This window comes from Pecten maximus, chromosome 7 (genome assembly GCF_902652985.1).
Source record: "Pecten maximus chromosome 7, xPecMax1.1, whole genome shotgun sequence".
Lineage (NCBI taxonomy): Eukaryota > Metazoa > Mollusca > Bivalvia > Pectinida > Pectinidae > Pecten > Pecten maximus.
Window position 1 is genome coordinate 17,500,084 of NC_047021.1, and position 13,912 is coordinate 17,513,995.

Genomic DNA, 13,912 nt, shown 5'->3' on the forward strand with positions numbered 1-13,912 from the left:
CCCAAAACTTTTAGATACACCTCACTGTCTGCGCGTGGTCCCCGTGCGATGTTCGGACTTTGTACTACGCGTTATTATAAAAGGTAGATGACTTTTAGTTAATTGGTTCACTTGACGGACAGGGACGAAAGAGAATTGGTGTATATTCAGGACATCCGATATAAGGTGAGCGTTCATTTTAGTTTAGGTAAGTAGAAATATCAGCATAACCATGTTTAAACCCTTAACTGTTTTACCCAAATGCGCCAATAGATGCAATTTGGTTTAGAATGTCGACACCATATGAACTTATGTTTGCATTAATATAATTACGCCTCGACGTACATGATGGGCAGTACATGCTGCGGGTTTCCTATGAATTTTGATTGAAAGTGCATCTCGAAATCATTGTTGATGAATTCAAAACCGGTTGTCACTACTTTCTATCTTAATGCATTATAATTATGATGCATGTAGTGATTATGTACAATGGTTGTAGTATCCGCCCTTAAATGACCTTAGCCGTTAAATAGGACATTAAACAATACTAAAACTTCTTCATATAGCCTGTTAATTTATTTCCTTTGATAAGCGTTAATTTACTACCAAAGATAGATAATCGGCCACCATTTTACTATGTATAAAAGAACTGCTAACTTAATACCTCAGTTTCCCTGCTTATGTAATACCTGTGCATGGGTTTTAACGCAAGATAGCCTGCTAATTAACTACATGGTTTAACATGTTAATGTAATACATGTGTGGGGTTTTATGCAAGATAGCCAGCTAATTAACTACATGGTTTAACCTGCTAATTTGATACCTGTGTGGGTTTTTACCAAGATAGCCTGATAATTAACTACATGGTTTAACATGCTTATTTTATACAGTACCTGTGCGGGTTTTTATGCAAGATAGCCAGCTAATTAACTACATGGTTTAACCTGCTATTTTGATACATGTGTGGGTTTTTACGCAAGATAGCCTGCTAATTTACTACATGGTTTAACCTGCTAATTTGATACCTGTGTGGGTTTTTACGCAAGATAGCCTGCTAATTAACTACATGGTTTAACCTGCTAATTTGATACCTTAGGTAACCAGCAGCGAGGCCATCAAACATAATCTGCTTATGTACTGTACCATGCTCATTTATCAATCAGGACATTCTCCATCTTTTCTACCTACGTGAATAATATGCCGTAAATTTACTGCCTAACACCACATGATAATTTATTAGCATGAATGGCCATCAACATTTCTATTTACGATACATATGTAGCCCATTGCTTTCGATTTACGTTGTAAAAATGTTGCTTCCTAATTTATAAACAGGTCATAATTTATAAACACACAGAGCGTACATCACGTTGTATCATGCGTTCGGCGTGTGATTGTCCTTACCCCCCTTATAGACTAACTACTTAATCGAATCGACTATGTCCAGATCCGGTGTAGACTGTTCCAAGTTTGTAAAATAGTGATATATTTATAATAAATCTTGAAAGGCGACATCTATCAGTTTAAAAATAAAATGTATGCAATTTGTCTTGCGGATTTTTTTATTAAACATAATGGAGTAAATTAACAAGAGGGGATCCCCGGATTTCCGGTAGCATTAGTGGTGTAGTTGGCAGTAACATCAGGCTGTTTTTTTCTCTAATTTAGGTACATTGTACATAGCTGTTAGTTAACATAAAGACACTTCGTTGGATATGGGTATGTATTGATTTGGTTTCTTAATAAGATTATGGGTATGTATTGATTTGGTTTCTTAATAAGATGATGGGTATGTATTGATTTGGTTTCTTAATAAGATGATGGGTATGTATTGATTTGGTTTCTTAATAAGATATAAATGTATATATGGCAGCTGTAAGTGATGTGATAATGAGAGAGAGCTTCGACATCGGCCATCTTGAATTTACTAATGAAACTATAGATAATTTTGATAACCATATACATGTTTGTTCACCTTTTTTTATCCGCAACACTAATTAGTTTGAAGTAGAATACATTAATTATGAAATCGGTTAATATATATTTACGGTCGTCGTGGACCCATTTAATAAATAAAGATATTTCATATTTGTGAATTAATGAAAAATGTGTGATTTTTTGGGAAGGTGAGGTGGGAAATGGATTGTTGGCATATTTAACAACTACCGCCTACCCACATGTACTTGGCACGAATTCTCGACCCACGCTTCATCTATATATGTATGTGTGCTATTATATATCATATATAGTAACACAGTTGACGAAGGAAAACAACTTTATGACTCGTGCCCTGACCGGGCCTCGAACTCACGATCTACGGCACCCAATCGCCTAGTCAGAAATACCGGCATCTTACACCACTGCATCACATCGGCGTTCTTAAAAAGAACGTTTCAATGGCGGAATGACAGTCGGCCCGATATCCTGACATGATCATTATGGAAGTCGTCTATTAGATGATATGAATACCTGGATCGCAATGTATTTACATTTGTACATACATGGATGCGAATTGTACACATATTACAAATATTCAGCGGGCACACCTACGACAGGAATTTCAAATCTTTATCTTCGGATCACCAACACATAGTGTATATGATACATTGTGCTGATTATTTGATATATAATATAGTAACACAATTGACGAAGGAGGACATCTTTATGACTCGTGCCCTGACCGGGCCTCGAACTCACGATCTACGGCCAATCGCCTAGCCAGAAATATTTGGTTTGTTTGTTTTTGTTTAACGTCCTATTAACAGCCAGGGTCATTTAAGGACGTGCCAGGTTTGGAGGTGGAGGAAAGCCGGAGTACCCGGAGAAAAACCACCGGCCTACGGTCAGTACCTGGCAACTGCCCCATGTAGGTTTCGAACTCGCAACCAAGTGGTGGAGGGCTAGTGTTAAAGTGTCGGTACACCTTAACCACTCGGCCAACGCGGCCCCTGGCCAGAAATACCCTCGTGTATGTGTTATTATTTGATAGTTGTGGGCCTATACCTACGTTAGTGTGTTATTATATATAGTTGTGCGCCTATACCTACGTTAGTGTATGTGTTATTATATAATAGTGTTGCGCCTATACCTACGTTAGTGTAAGTGTTATTATATAGTTGTGCGCCTATACCTACGTTAGTGTAAGTGTTATTATATATAGTTGTGCGCCTATACCTGCGTTGCGTTATTTTTTGTTCTACCTGGTAAACTTCTATTTTGTATATGTGGATTGTTTGTGTGTCTATATTTCAGAAGCTATCGACTTTTGGCGACTGGCTACTTTTATCTCGATTTTCCTTCTCATCGCTTTCATCTTGTCGTGGTTGTGCTTTTGGACTCAAAACAAAATCAGGAAAAGGAAGTTACAGGAATCAGATCAAAAACTCCTGTAAGTATACGATGAAACCACTTATATTAGATACAGGGATATATGACATGTAACCTACATAGTGGTCATGTATACATTCTTATACTGTACACTTCTAGACTGTATTATCTAACTGGTCTTGAGCAAATATATTGTCAACACAGGGGCTTGACACGTTCCTAGATCACTTATTATTATAATACAAGGGTAAGATAATACGAACTGATTAGTTTTACAACTATCCATAAATTGAGGACTTCAATCCTATACTCCAATTAGTGTGTTTGATTGATGTGGTATCTAACGGTCTAGCTAGAGACTATATACGTTTGAAAGTCGAGTTTGCCTAATTTCTTTTCTATCAGGTCTCCCATCATCGGATATTCACGGTTGATTACACTACAATCACCCGTGGGTATCCGACGATGCAGGTCCCCGGAGAATAGGTGAAGCGTAGTACAATCACCCGTGGGTATCCGACGATGCAGGTCCCCGGAGAATAGGTGAAGCGTAGTACAATCACCCGTGGGTATCCGACGATGCAGGTCCCCGGAGAATAGGTGAAGCGTAGTACAATCACCCGTGGGTATCCGACGATGCAGGTCCCCGGACAATACCCATTTCTATTGTTTTGTTGTTGTTGTTGTTTTTTCAGTGGCGCAACAGCTGTCCCCGATATCATAATTGTTGGTCAAAGTGATGTATCCAAAACTGAGCCGTAGTGGTTGACCTGTTTAGGTAGGTCGTCTCTACCATTGCTACAATTACTGTCGCCGAGATTACATTCATAATTACAATTACTGTCACCGAGATTACATTCATAATTACAATTACTGTCACCGAGATTACATTCATAATTACAATTACTGTCACCGAGAATACATTCATAATTACAATTACTGTCACCGAGATTACATTCATAATTACAATTACTGTCGCCGAGATTACATTCATAATTACAATTACTGTCGCCGAGATTACATTCATAATCAAATACACTCTGATTTTAATACATAGTTATATTTGCCTTTTTGGGGTTATCTCAAATAAAAAATCTTGTCTGTTTCTTTAATTATAAAAGTCATTCCTGTGTGTTACATTACCGAAAAATGCCCTGACATCACCAATAAACGTGTGGTATCTGGGGCAACAATTTCGTGTGAATGACGGCATATTACTGTCATGTGATCTGTTCTGTATTTATTAACTAATGACTTTTCTGTTTATCTGTTTTCAGGATAACTTCGGAACTTTCAAGGAATGCGTATCACCTTGACGAAGTGTATATATCACCCCTACCCACCCCCACCCCCCAATCGAATCGTGAAACGTTCAGATACATGTACAAGTTCAATGGCGAGCTTTGATGAAGACAACAGAAGTAGTATGTGGATTCCAGACGCCGCAGAAAATAAAACAAAACAATGCAATACATCGGTTAGTTTACCAGGGCAGATGACATTGACATATTACCTATAACAGTCAAAGGCTAGTGGCTAAATTAAGATGGTGTCGATGCGTCTGGATCTGCGTAATAAGTTGGTGATATAATATAAAAAGTAAAATCCACGTGGAGACACTCGTGTGTATCATGGTTTAAAACTGACTCAGCTCTCATGTGGTGCTAATATGCATAAACTGTGATCACGCTAGCTCAGCGTGATACCTAGCAGAGGTGATTATCGGGCGAAAGGTTATTTTTCAGTTTTTTGTTCTAAAACAAATGCATAAGTCGTTTAGATGAATAATTTATAAGATACAACATTTGTATATTTCTTGTGACCAGAACCTTTGAAGCTCGCCTTAAATGAGAATAGAATCTCGCTGTCTACAAGAACGGTCATTAGTTACATTTGCTTGTTACATACATGTATCAACTTATGTTTGGCATTTGCAATTGAAATGATAATTGTACATGTAAAAAATATATTTCATGTGGCAGAAATGTATAATATTGTTTATAAGTTATATGGATTGTGTGATTGGAATCAAAAGGTCATTTAGAACATTTATGTTTTTAGTATTTACCTTAATATTTAAAGTATAGTCATTCGTGAGGTTAGACTGATGGTAGTTCTCGTTCCGCGTTCTATTTTATCACTGCCATTTACATGTGACAGACTGTTAGTGCGGAAGCAGTAGTTTGCAGTATTCCGGAATTGCTGGCGAAAGTTCGTTGTGTGATTTTAGTGATTTGCAGTATCCGGAATTGCTGGCGAAAGTTCGTTGTGTGATTTTAGTGATTTGCAGTATTCCGGAATAGCTGGCGAAAGTTCGTTGTGTGATTTTAGTGATTTGCAGTATTCCGGAATTGCTGGCGATAGTTCGTTGTGTGATTTTAGTGATTTGCAGTATCCGGAATAGCTGGCGAAAGTTCGTTGTCGTCATCATCATCAAACTTTTTCCCCCTAAGAGTAAAATACAATGAAATCGACAGAATAAATAGCAATAATACAAAAAGATAGTGAGATGAGTTCAGTTAACACGGGTGGAGAGAGAAACTGCAAAGCAGGTTATTCATTTCGCGTTCCGAAATTATATGCTAAATTCGAACTGGATTTAAGCACGTACCTTGAACGATGAACCAAACCGCTTAATTAGGAATCGCTTCTTGGCAACATCATCTCAACGTGGTACCTTATAATGTTTGGCTATCGTTTTTGCGTGTGGTAGCGCTGAAAACACACACAGGCAAAACTCAGGAAGGACTTCTTGTAAGAAAAATTCACGGATATTACTGGTATACGTGAAGTTGGAGCAGTTCATTTGTGTCTCATGAATATCAACCTTATCTTTAATAAATTATCTAAGATTATCATGTTTGTTTACAGCGCGAGTGTTATTGTTGCGTAAATATGTTTTATGTTTTTTGTTGAATATGTTGATTTATTAAAAAAAATGTAAAACGTGAAATGAATTGGCGAGTTGTTATTCGGATCCAGGTCCATTGTATGTACATAATTATATTATATATCCATTTTTAAATTATCCAGGTAATAAGCCAAGTAGTCAAATCAATTTAGGTTTTAACCCGGAAATAATTGAAATAGAATTTATTTTTGCTTTTTGCTTTTATATATAATTATTATTTTGTAAGTTGTACAAGAAAAAATCTACCAAAATCTATTTTTAAATTCGGTCCATAATTGCTTACTTGACCAACTTTGAAGTTTAATATTTGATTCTGGGATAATAATGGATATGCGGTTAGTGACTATGCTACAAGACAAGCCCATGGATAATACAGGTTAGGTAAAAAATATTGGAACTATTGCATCAAAAAAATCATTCATCGTGAATATTACTAAAAAAAAAGCCATTCAAATGTTGAACATAAAAGTTTGTATTGTATTTTAAGGAAGCTAATGATTGTTATTAAAAATACCAGCTTAGAATAAATGTATTGAAATTGGTATATGTATTTAATTTTCTTAAACAATAGGCTTTGCTTTCATGCAATAAAATTTATTAACCTTGCAAGTTGGCCAGTTAGGCGAATTTGGAACTGTTTCAAAGTTCATATTAAATGATTTCCCAATTTATGTGGTTTGCATTTGAATAACATGAAAGGATGAGGCTAAAAAGTTGCATGTTCTCCTATGAAATGACATCTTGCTTAAGATATCTGGAAAACGTGAAAGAAGTCAGGTTGATAAATACCAGTTCTCGTCTAATGTGATTTTAACCGTTAAAAATGGCTAAGTTTATCGTTCTGAACAACATAAATGGGTATATACTGTACATTTTGCTTTTTATCTGATTGTTTTATATTTTGGCATGAATTAATACAATAATGTGGTTCTTATAATTATGGGAATTAGGTTAAAATGATATATCTTTGTTTTTGCAAACAATTATATTACATGTATATTCTTCCCCGCCATTACGGCCAATAGTACAGAGTGGGTGGAAGCATACTGTTTAGCTTCAAACTTATTTAATGTAAACATTACTTTTGTGATTACTTCTCTTGCCAAGTCATTAGCTAGTTATAGGATAAAACTTCATTGTTCCATAAACAAAGATATTTGTTCAAAATTAGCGGACTTAGCTTTGTTTTAATGTAAAATTACTTAGAAAGATAGTTTTACTGTTAGATTTTCGACACATACAATGTATGTATATGTCTGTCTTACCAAAATAAGTATTTCAAATAAGCGATTCAAATATACACAAATGGATATAAAAAAAAGCTTTAGAGCATCTGCTTCCCATTACAGGTTGTAGGGAAAAGGTATAACATTAATATGGACAAAAAACCCAATAAAATTGGTCAAATTGAATGCTCAGTTTTATTTTTGTTGGTGATTGTGCCATCATCATATTAGAAAATAAAATGAAATACCAGGGACGTACATTTAATTGTATATGTATGTCACTGGAAATGCCTATTTTTAGAAGTAAAATACAAACTTATTTTCTTTATGAGATAAGTTAATGATATTTTCTACATTTAAAAGACAATAAAAGCCATCATCGTCAAGCTATAAAAATGATCTTGAATCATATATATGATTGATAGTTTAATATGATTTTTTTTTTCAATAATTCCAAGAGGTAGAATCTAACGTAGATAAAAGATCGCCCCAGGGTTCGATTTTGTAGACTTACCCCAGTTAGCCACTATTCCAAACACCGAAAAATAAATTTTGTTGCAATTATGTCCCGATTCGGACTGAGTTAAGAGCAGACAGGGACGGACAAGACAAGTCCTAATCACCTGTACGCTCGAGCCAAGAAGTCTATGAAAGCTCGATTACGATTGGTTTAAACTTAAATGACGTTGACCCAACACCTTGGTGGTTATGTATACAATATGGCCGCCATAAACACCTAGATCACTTTCTCTTTTGATTCCTTCCAAAAAGTCATGTAATTTACCGAATTATTTGAGAATTGTAATCACGGGGCTGGACCTTTGTGTGTGATCTAAACGGTAAGTTATTTGTTAAAAGGCAGGCGTGCTAACGCTCTACAGTAATTAAGGTAAATATAATCTACAACAGAACTCTTGATCTAACGAAAATGGTATCAAAATCCACCTGTATACACGAGTTCATTTCCCGCGTTGTAATGGCTACCTGTTATTGTTCATAATCCATATCCATCTTCATACATTAATGTGTAGCCATACATATTCGTGGTCTTTTCATCAGATAAGAAATACATGTGTACACAGAAACAGTAATGTCAGCAGTAAACGGGTAACACATATTTACTGTTTATCTACAATGTGGATCCATCGTATCATTTAACGTCAGTTACAGTACTGTGCAGTATATAAAATGAAGATTTTTTGTTTATTTCAGATACTACATGATCCAGAGCTGGTCTTTTGGAAAGTTGTTTAGATAAGGAATTTACAACATAATATCAATTTTTTTTATCAAAGTTCTTTTCACAAAATGGGTATCCAAAATTTCAATACAATTTTTAACAACATTGACACAGCCTGTAAAGGCTTTATCACCATAGAGCAACTTCATGCTTACTATGACAACATGGCTTATGAAGTCATCACTTTTGACCAAGTTGAGGCATCGGTTCTTCATGTCTGCGGTTACCAGGCAGGAGGACGTGTCTCTAGAGAATCTTTTCTGGCTGTCTTGGAAGAGGTTTCCAGAAGGCAATCTGTGGAACAGCAATCCTACTGGGATTTCCAGGCGTTTGATTATGGAGGCTCCAATAGAATCTCCCTTCCTGACACTCTGCTGCTTTTCAGGGAGTTCCATGGTGAAAGATTTTCTATGAAAACTTGGTATGATTTTATAGAATCTCGTGAGGAACCCCCTGGAGCTAATGTATATTTTGATGAGATTCGGATGTGGCTCTGTTGTTATCCATCTGGAGATCCAGCATCAGAGGAAACGATCACGAAGGAGGAGGAGAGATTGTATCGACAACAGGAACAACATGAACTGGACAACATGGAATCTGTCAAGAAGATGATGGTACAAAGAATAATATCAACACTACTATTTTACAATTGTTGTCCTTGTCTGATATGGATGTATATATTAACCGAAAAATTGCCATAGTATTATATTGATCAATACTAAATGAAGGTTACCATTATTAATCTTAGAGTAAATAAATATTCATGCTCTCTTTGTTAAAGACAATAATGATTAGCATACATTTAACATTTATTTAAAAATCCCCTGATACATTGTTGATCTCAAGATATCTTAAGATAATTATTCAGAAAGTATAACACCATTCCTCATAACACTTTGACAATGGCATTATAATTATAGTCAAAAATTGCAAAATTTTGAATGCATGTAAATTGTCAAAAATATTTATAAGACCTGTGAAGGATCTCAAAGTGAAATATGCAAATTCACAAGAACAATATTAATCCTATGATAAAACAAATGTAACTCTAGAAATATTTGTTTTACTAAAATATGTTCTGTCCATGGAAATAGTGTAGAAATATTTGTTTTACTAAAATATGTTCTGTCCATGGAAAAAGTTTATTAATTAAAATCTGACAATAATCTGAAGATGTTGTTGGGATGTTTCAGATGTAAAAAACAAAAAGCTTAATCCCAGTAAATTATTATCATGATTTGTGGCTGGATTTAGGGGAGGAAAATGGGATTCCATAAAGTCTGCATGATAATTAAACAACATCATTGGATCCTCACTGAGACATTGTAGATTGGTTGTCTAGTTTATTTACATATCCAAATATTATAGACCATATTATAAATAACCATTACAAGTTACTTGCAGTGATACTGAGGGCAAATTCATGATATACTTATCTGATATTTCATTATTGTTTTTGACTAGAACAACACAGAAGACATGAAAAACTATGGGGATTCTGTCAATTACAATGTTAAACGCAAGCTTAACAAGTAAGTATGGACAATGTCAAAGAAGATGATACATATTAATGTGAAAGATAGCTTACCCTGTAATCTTAATTCAACGTTTCAGGAAGAAGTTATAAATAGTCTGAAATAATACTCTTTGTGAGTGTATTTTACAGGTTAAATGATCTTATTTTGGTGCCCTGTGATATATGATGCACCATCTACATTATATTGCTTCTGTAGCAAATATTGTGGATTTGCCAATTTGTCATTGTTCTAACAAGTTTTAATTTTGTAATTCAGGTAAATTTGAACACTGAAGAATATATGTATGTTTGCAGACAGTGTACCAATTACAAATCTTTATTAAAGAAAAAATGTTTTTCTTAGCACATTGCAACTGCATCTATAAATAGAATAATTTGTCATCCATTGTTTTCAAAACATAAATGCTACCAAACCATAATCTCTATATATAGAAGCTTTAAACTTCTTACCAATTCACTTCTCTTTTACAATACCTTGGTGACTTTTGTACATGATTGTTTATCATAAAATGGAATTTTATGTGACTATACAAGGTGGAAGAGGAATGGACTGGAGGCCATGTTGAATGATGATGGCTTGGAGGCAGATGATACAGTGGAAGAGAGACATCCCAAAGATCATGTGACTAGGAACGACCTGATCGAGGCATTGGAGGTCAAATATGAGATGCTGAGAGAGAAACTTTTGTATGACATGGCTTCTCTATCTTCAGGTACAGTATTGTTCTTTTTGATATATATATGTTTGATGAGGTGGCTGGTTATATTGTATGAAACCTAGCTGCAGTACATAGCAATATCTTAATAGAGCATACTCGTCCACTGAATAATAATATTGGTTTAAATGATTATCAGAATTAAAGAATTGCATTTCAGTATAGGTCTTTGTTTTTCAAATACATTGTATGTATTTTCAAATTGTATTTGTTTCTAGAACATACGAATATTTTTTTCTATATATTTAGCCATTGATGGAGACCAACCAGAAATATTTCAACAGCTGTGTTCTCAGGAACGACAACTCCGCAGGGAAGGCCATTTTGAAGAACAGGTGTACACACTACCTGGGTCCAAGGTCACTCTGAATGCTACTCTGACAGGTTTGATGGGAGAGGTCAGAATGGAAAACGATAAACAGAAGATGAAAATGAATGAAATGAGAAAAGATTTGAAAGGTCAAGGTCTGTCAGATCAAGATATTGATTCGGCCATTCAGGCAGAGTACCAGAAGGTCATTCAAGGTGAAAATCTGTTATCTGACTTAGGCTATTGCAGTAAAATGTATACCTAACAGGAGGAATCTAGAAAAATAGAAGTTCTGTACATGGTTGTGTGCTAGAAAAATGCAGGTTATTATACAATACTGTTTGAATTAAATCATTTCTAAGGATGTTCCCTGTTTGACAATCAAGGTGTCCTCATGGAGGGTAGATATTGTACTGGAATAGTCCTTACTGCACAAACATCTAAAATTCTTAAAGATTCAGACAAAATATATTTATATATCCATTACTGTACCATTGTGTCTCATCCCTATTAGGCCACTCTTTCTGAATTGAGTGACATCATTGTTTTGAGATTTTGATTACGAATTTTGGCCTATTTGAAAGCTCATGTTGTGTAAAGGATGTAAAATTAATTCTTGGAAACAATACTTATCTCACTTTGAAGCAAAAGGTTTCAGTTTTTTTCTTTGTTTCTTTGTGAAGGAGACACAACATGTGGAGCCGTACTAGTTGATTTGAAGAAACGGTATACTGAGGAGAAGGATGGCCTTTTCACCTGGCTGAGGTCTACTGCCAATTCCTCTGTAACCATGGAGTACAATCGGTTGTTACGGCAACAGTTATTGCTGGGAGAAGAGGGGAAGTTTGTTGGAGCATCTATAGCCGTGGGTTTGGCAGAACGCCCACAACAGTACAAAACAAGCAGGTTTGTATCCATCACATTACAGAACGCCCACAACAGTACAAAACAAGTAGGTTTGTATCCATCACATTACAGAACATCCACAACAGTACAAAACAAGTAGGTTTGTATCCATCACATTACAGAACATCCACAACAGTACAAAACAAGTAGGTTTGTATCCATCACATTACAGAACGTCCACAACAGTACAAAACAAGTAGGTTTGTATCCATCACATTACAGAACATCCACAACAGTACAAAACAAGTAGGTTTGTATCCATCACATCACATCCACAACAGTACAAAACAAGTAGGTTTGTATCCATCACATTACAGAACGTCCACAACAGTATATTTACCATTGTATGGCACTGCCACTATATAACCCTACCAATTCAGTTGCGAGTTCACCAGCTTATGAACTGCAAAAAAAATCGCACGACAAATAAAAAATCACAGATGGTAAATATAAGCATTGAACGGCTTTCAGTTGGCATTCATAGTCAATATGAATGCCAACTGAAAGCCGTTCAATGCTTAGACAAAACAAGCAGGGTTGTATCCATCACATTACAGAACGTCCACAACAGTACAAAACAAGCAGGGTTGTATCCATCACATTACAGAACATCCACAAAAGTACAAAACAAGTAGGTTTGTATCCATCACATTACAGAACGTCCACAACAGTACAAAACAAGTAGGTTTGTATCCATCACATCACATCCACAACAGTACAAAACAAGTAGGTTTGTATCCATCACATAACAGAACGTCCACAACAGTACAAAACAGGTAGGTTTGTATCCATCACATTACAGAACATCCACAACAGTACAAAACAAGTAGGTTTGTATGCTCTGCATGAAAATGAACAAATTAGGCTATGTTGATTTAGCTCCTTCCTAGCTGTGTAAAAATATACTTGTCCGATATCTTGGGCAACCAAAATTTTTAGTTTGGGCAAGTAAAGTAAAAAATGTTCATACACTTGCCCAGGACAAGTAAGATCTCAAAATATGATTTTCATGTTCAATTTTCTGAATTCCATGGGTAAAGGAATTTACCAGAGTATAGTTCTGTAGTATGTTAAAATATATTAAACAATTATTATCTTTATTTTCCATTTTTGTATATCAAATTTTCATGGAGGATAGAATTTTGTATCTTTGTTTATCAAAATAGGAAGTGTGATTTTTTTTATTAATTTTTGGAGAGGAAATGAAAACCAGACCCAGAATTCAGGAATATACAAAAAACAAAAACAAACAAAAGATCAGAAAGAAACAGAAAATAATACAAAATATGACTGCAATCTAAATTACAATAAGTATTGTTTCCTTTCAGTTATTGATTTTAAATGTTTTCAGCTTGGTTAATATTAATTGATGAAGTATTCAAAAAAATGATTTTTGATATGGACTTTTGGACTTTTATATATTTTATTGAAATATATATAGTAATGGGCAAGTTGCTTGGATTTTTTTTTCAGCCTTGTAATGAAAGTTTCATACCAGTATTTTTCATTTGGAAAGGATTTCTTTTTCATTTATTTGTCATGCCCGCCTACAACAAAATAATAGATGAACTTGCATCAACATTCAAAGGAACTTTTTTTTTTAATCTTTTATAAATGAAGGATGAATCTTAATTACAAAAGAAAATTTCATCGGCACAGGCCCTTCTAACATGAAACACAGTATTAATCATTACAATGATATAATTGTATGGGTAAGTTGTTCTGACTGGGACCATAACACAGTATTAATCTATCATTAC

General features: G+C 34.9%; 1 protein-coding gene and 1 long non-coding RNA gene across 7 annotated transcripts in view; both read left to right on the forward strand.

Moving 5' to 3' along the window:
* Positions 1 to 16: 16 nt before the first annotated feature.
* On the forward strand, positions 17 to 6,259 carry LOC117331791. 2 transcript variants are annotated; one of them, XR_004533652.1, is made up of 5 exons: positions 17 to 165; positions 1,648 to 1,698; positions 3,232 to 3,367; positions 4,002 to 4,084; positions 4,584 to 6,259. It is a non-coding gene; the product is annotated as an uncharacterized LOC117331791 (long non-coding RNA). The 2 variants fall into 2 exon arrangements; XR_004533653.1 differs by lacking the exon at positions 1,648 to 1,698 and having other exon boundaries at positions 19 to 165.
* A 1,906-nt stretch (positions 6,260 to 8,165) lies between these two features.
* LOC117331792 (trichohyalin-like) overlaps positions 8,166 to 13,912 on the forward strand; it is a 67,772-nt gene continuing 62,025 nt past the window's right edge. For all 5 annotated transcript variants that reach the window (XM_033890677.1, XM_033890678.1, XM_033890676.1 and 2 more), the window contains exons 1-6: positions 8,166 to 8,282; positions 8,656 to 9,297; positions 10,148 to 10,215; positions 10,755 to 10,933; positions 11,186 to 11,461; positions 11,930 to 12,152. In XM_033890677.1, coding sequence (XP_033746568.1) covers positions 8,752 to 9,297; positions 10,148 to 10,215; positions 10,755 to 10,933; positions 11,186 to 11,461; positions 11,930 to 12,152 — 1,292 coding nt within the window. In that variant the 5' untranslated portion in view covers positions 8,166 to 8,282; positions 8,656 to 8,751. The remainder of the gene's footprint in view (positions 8,283 to 8,655; positions 9,298 to 10,147; positions 10,216 to 10,754; positions 10,934 to 11,185; positions 11,462 to 11,929; positions 12,153 to 13,912) is intronic.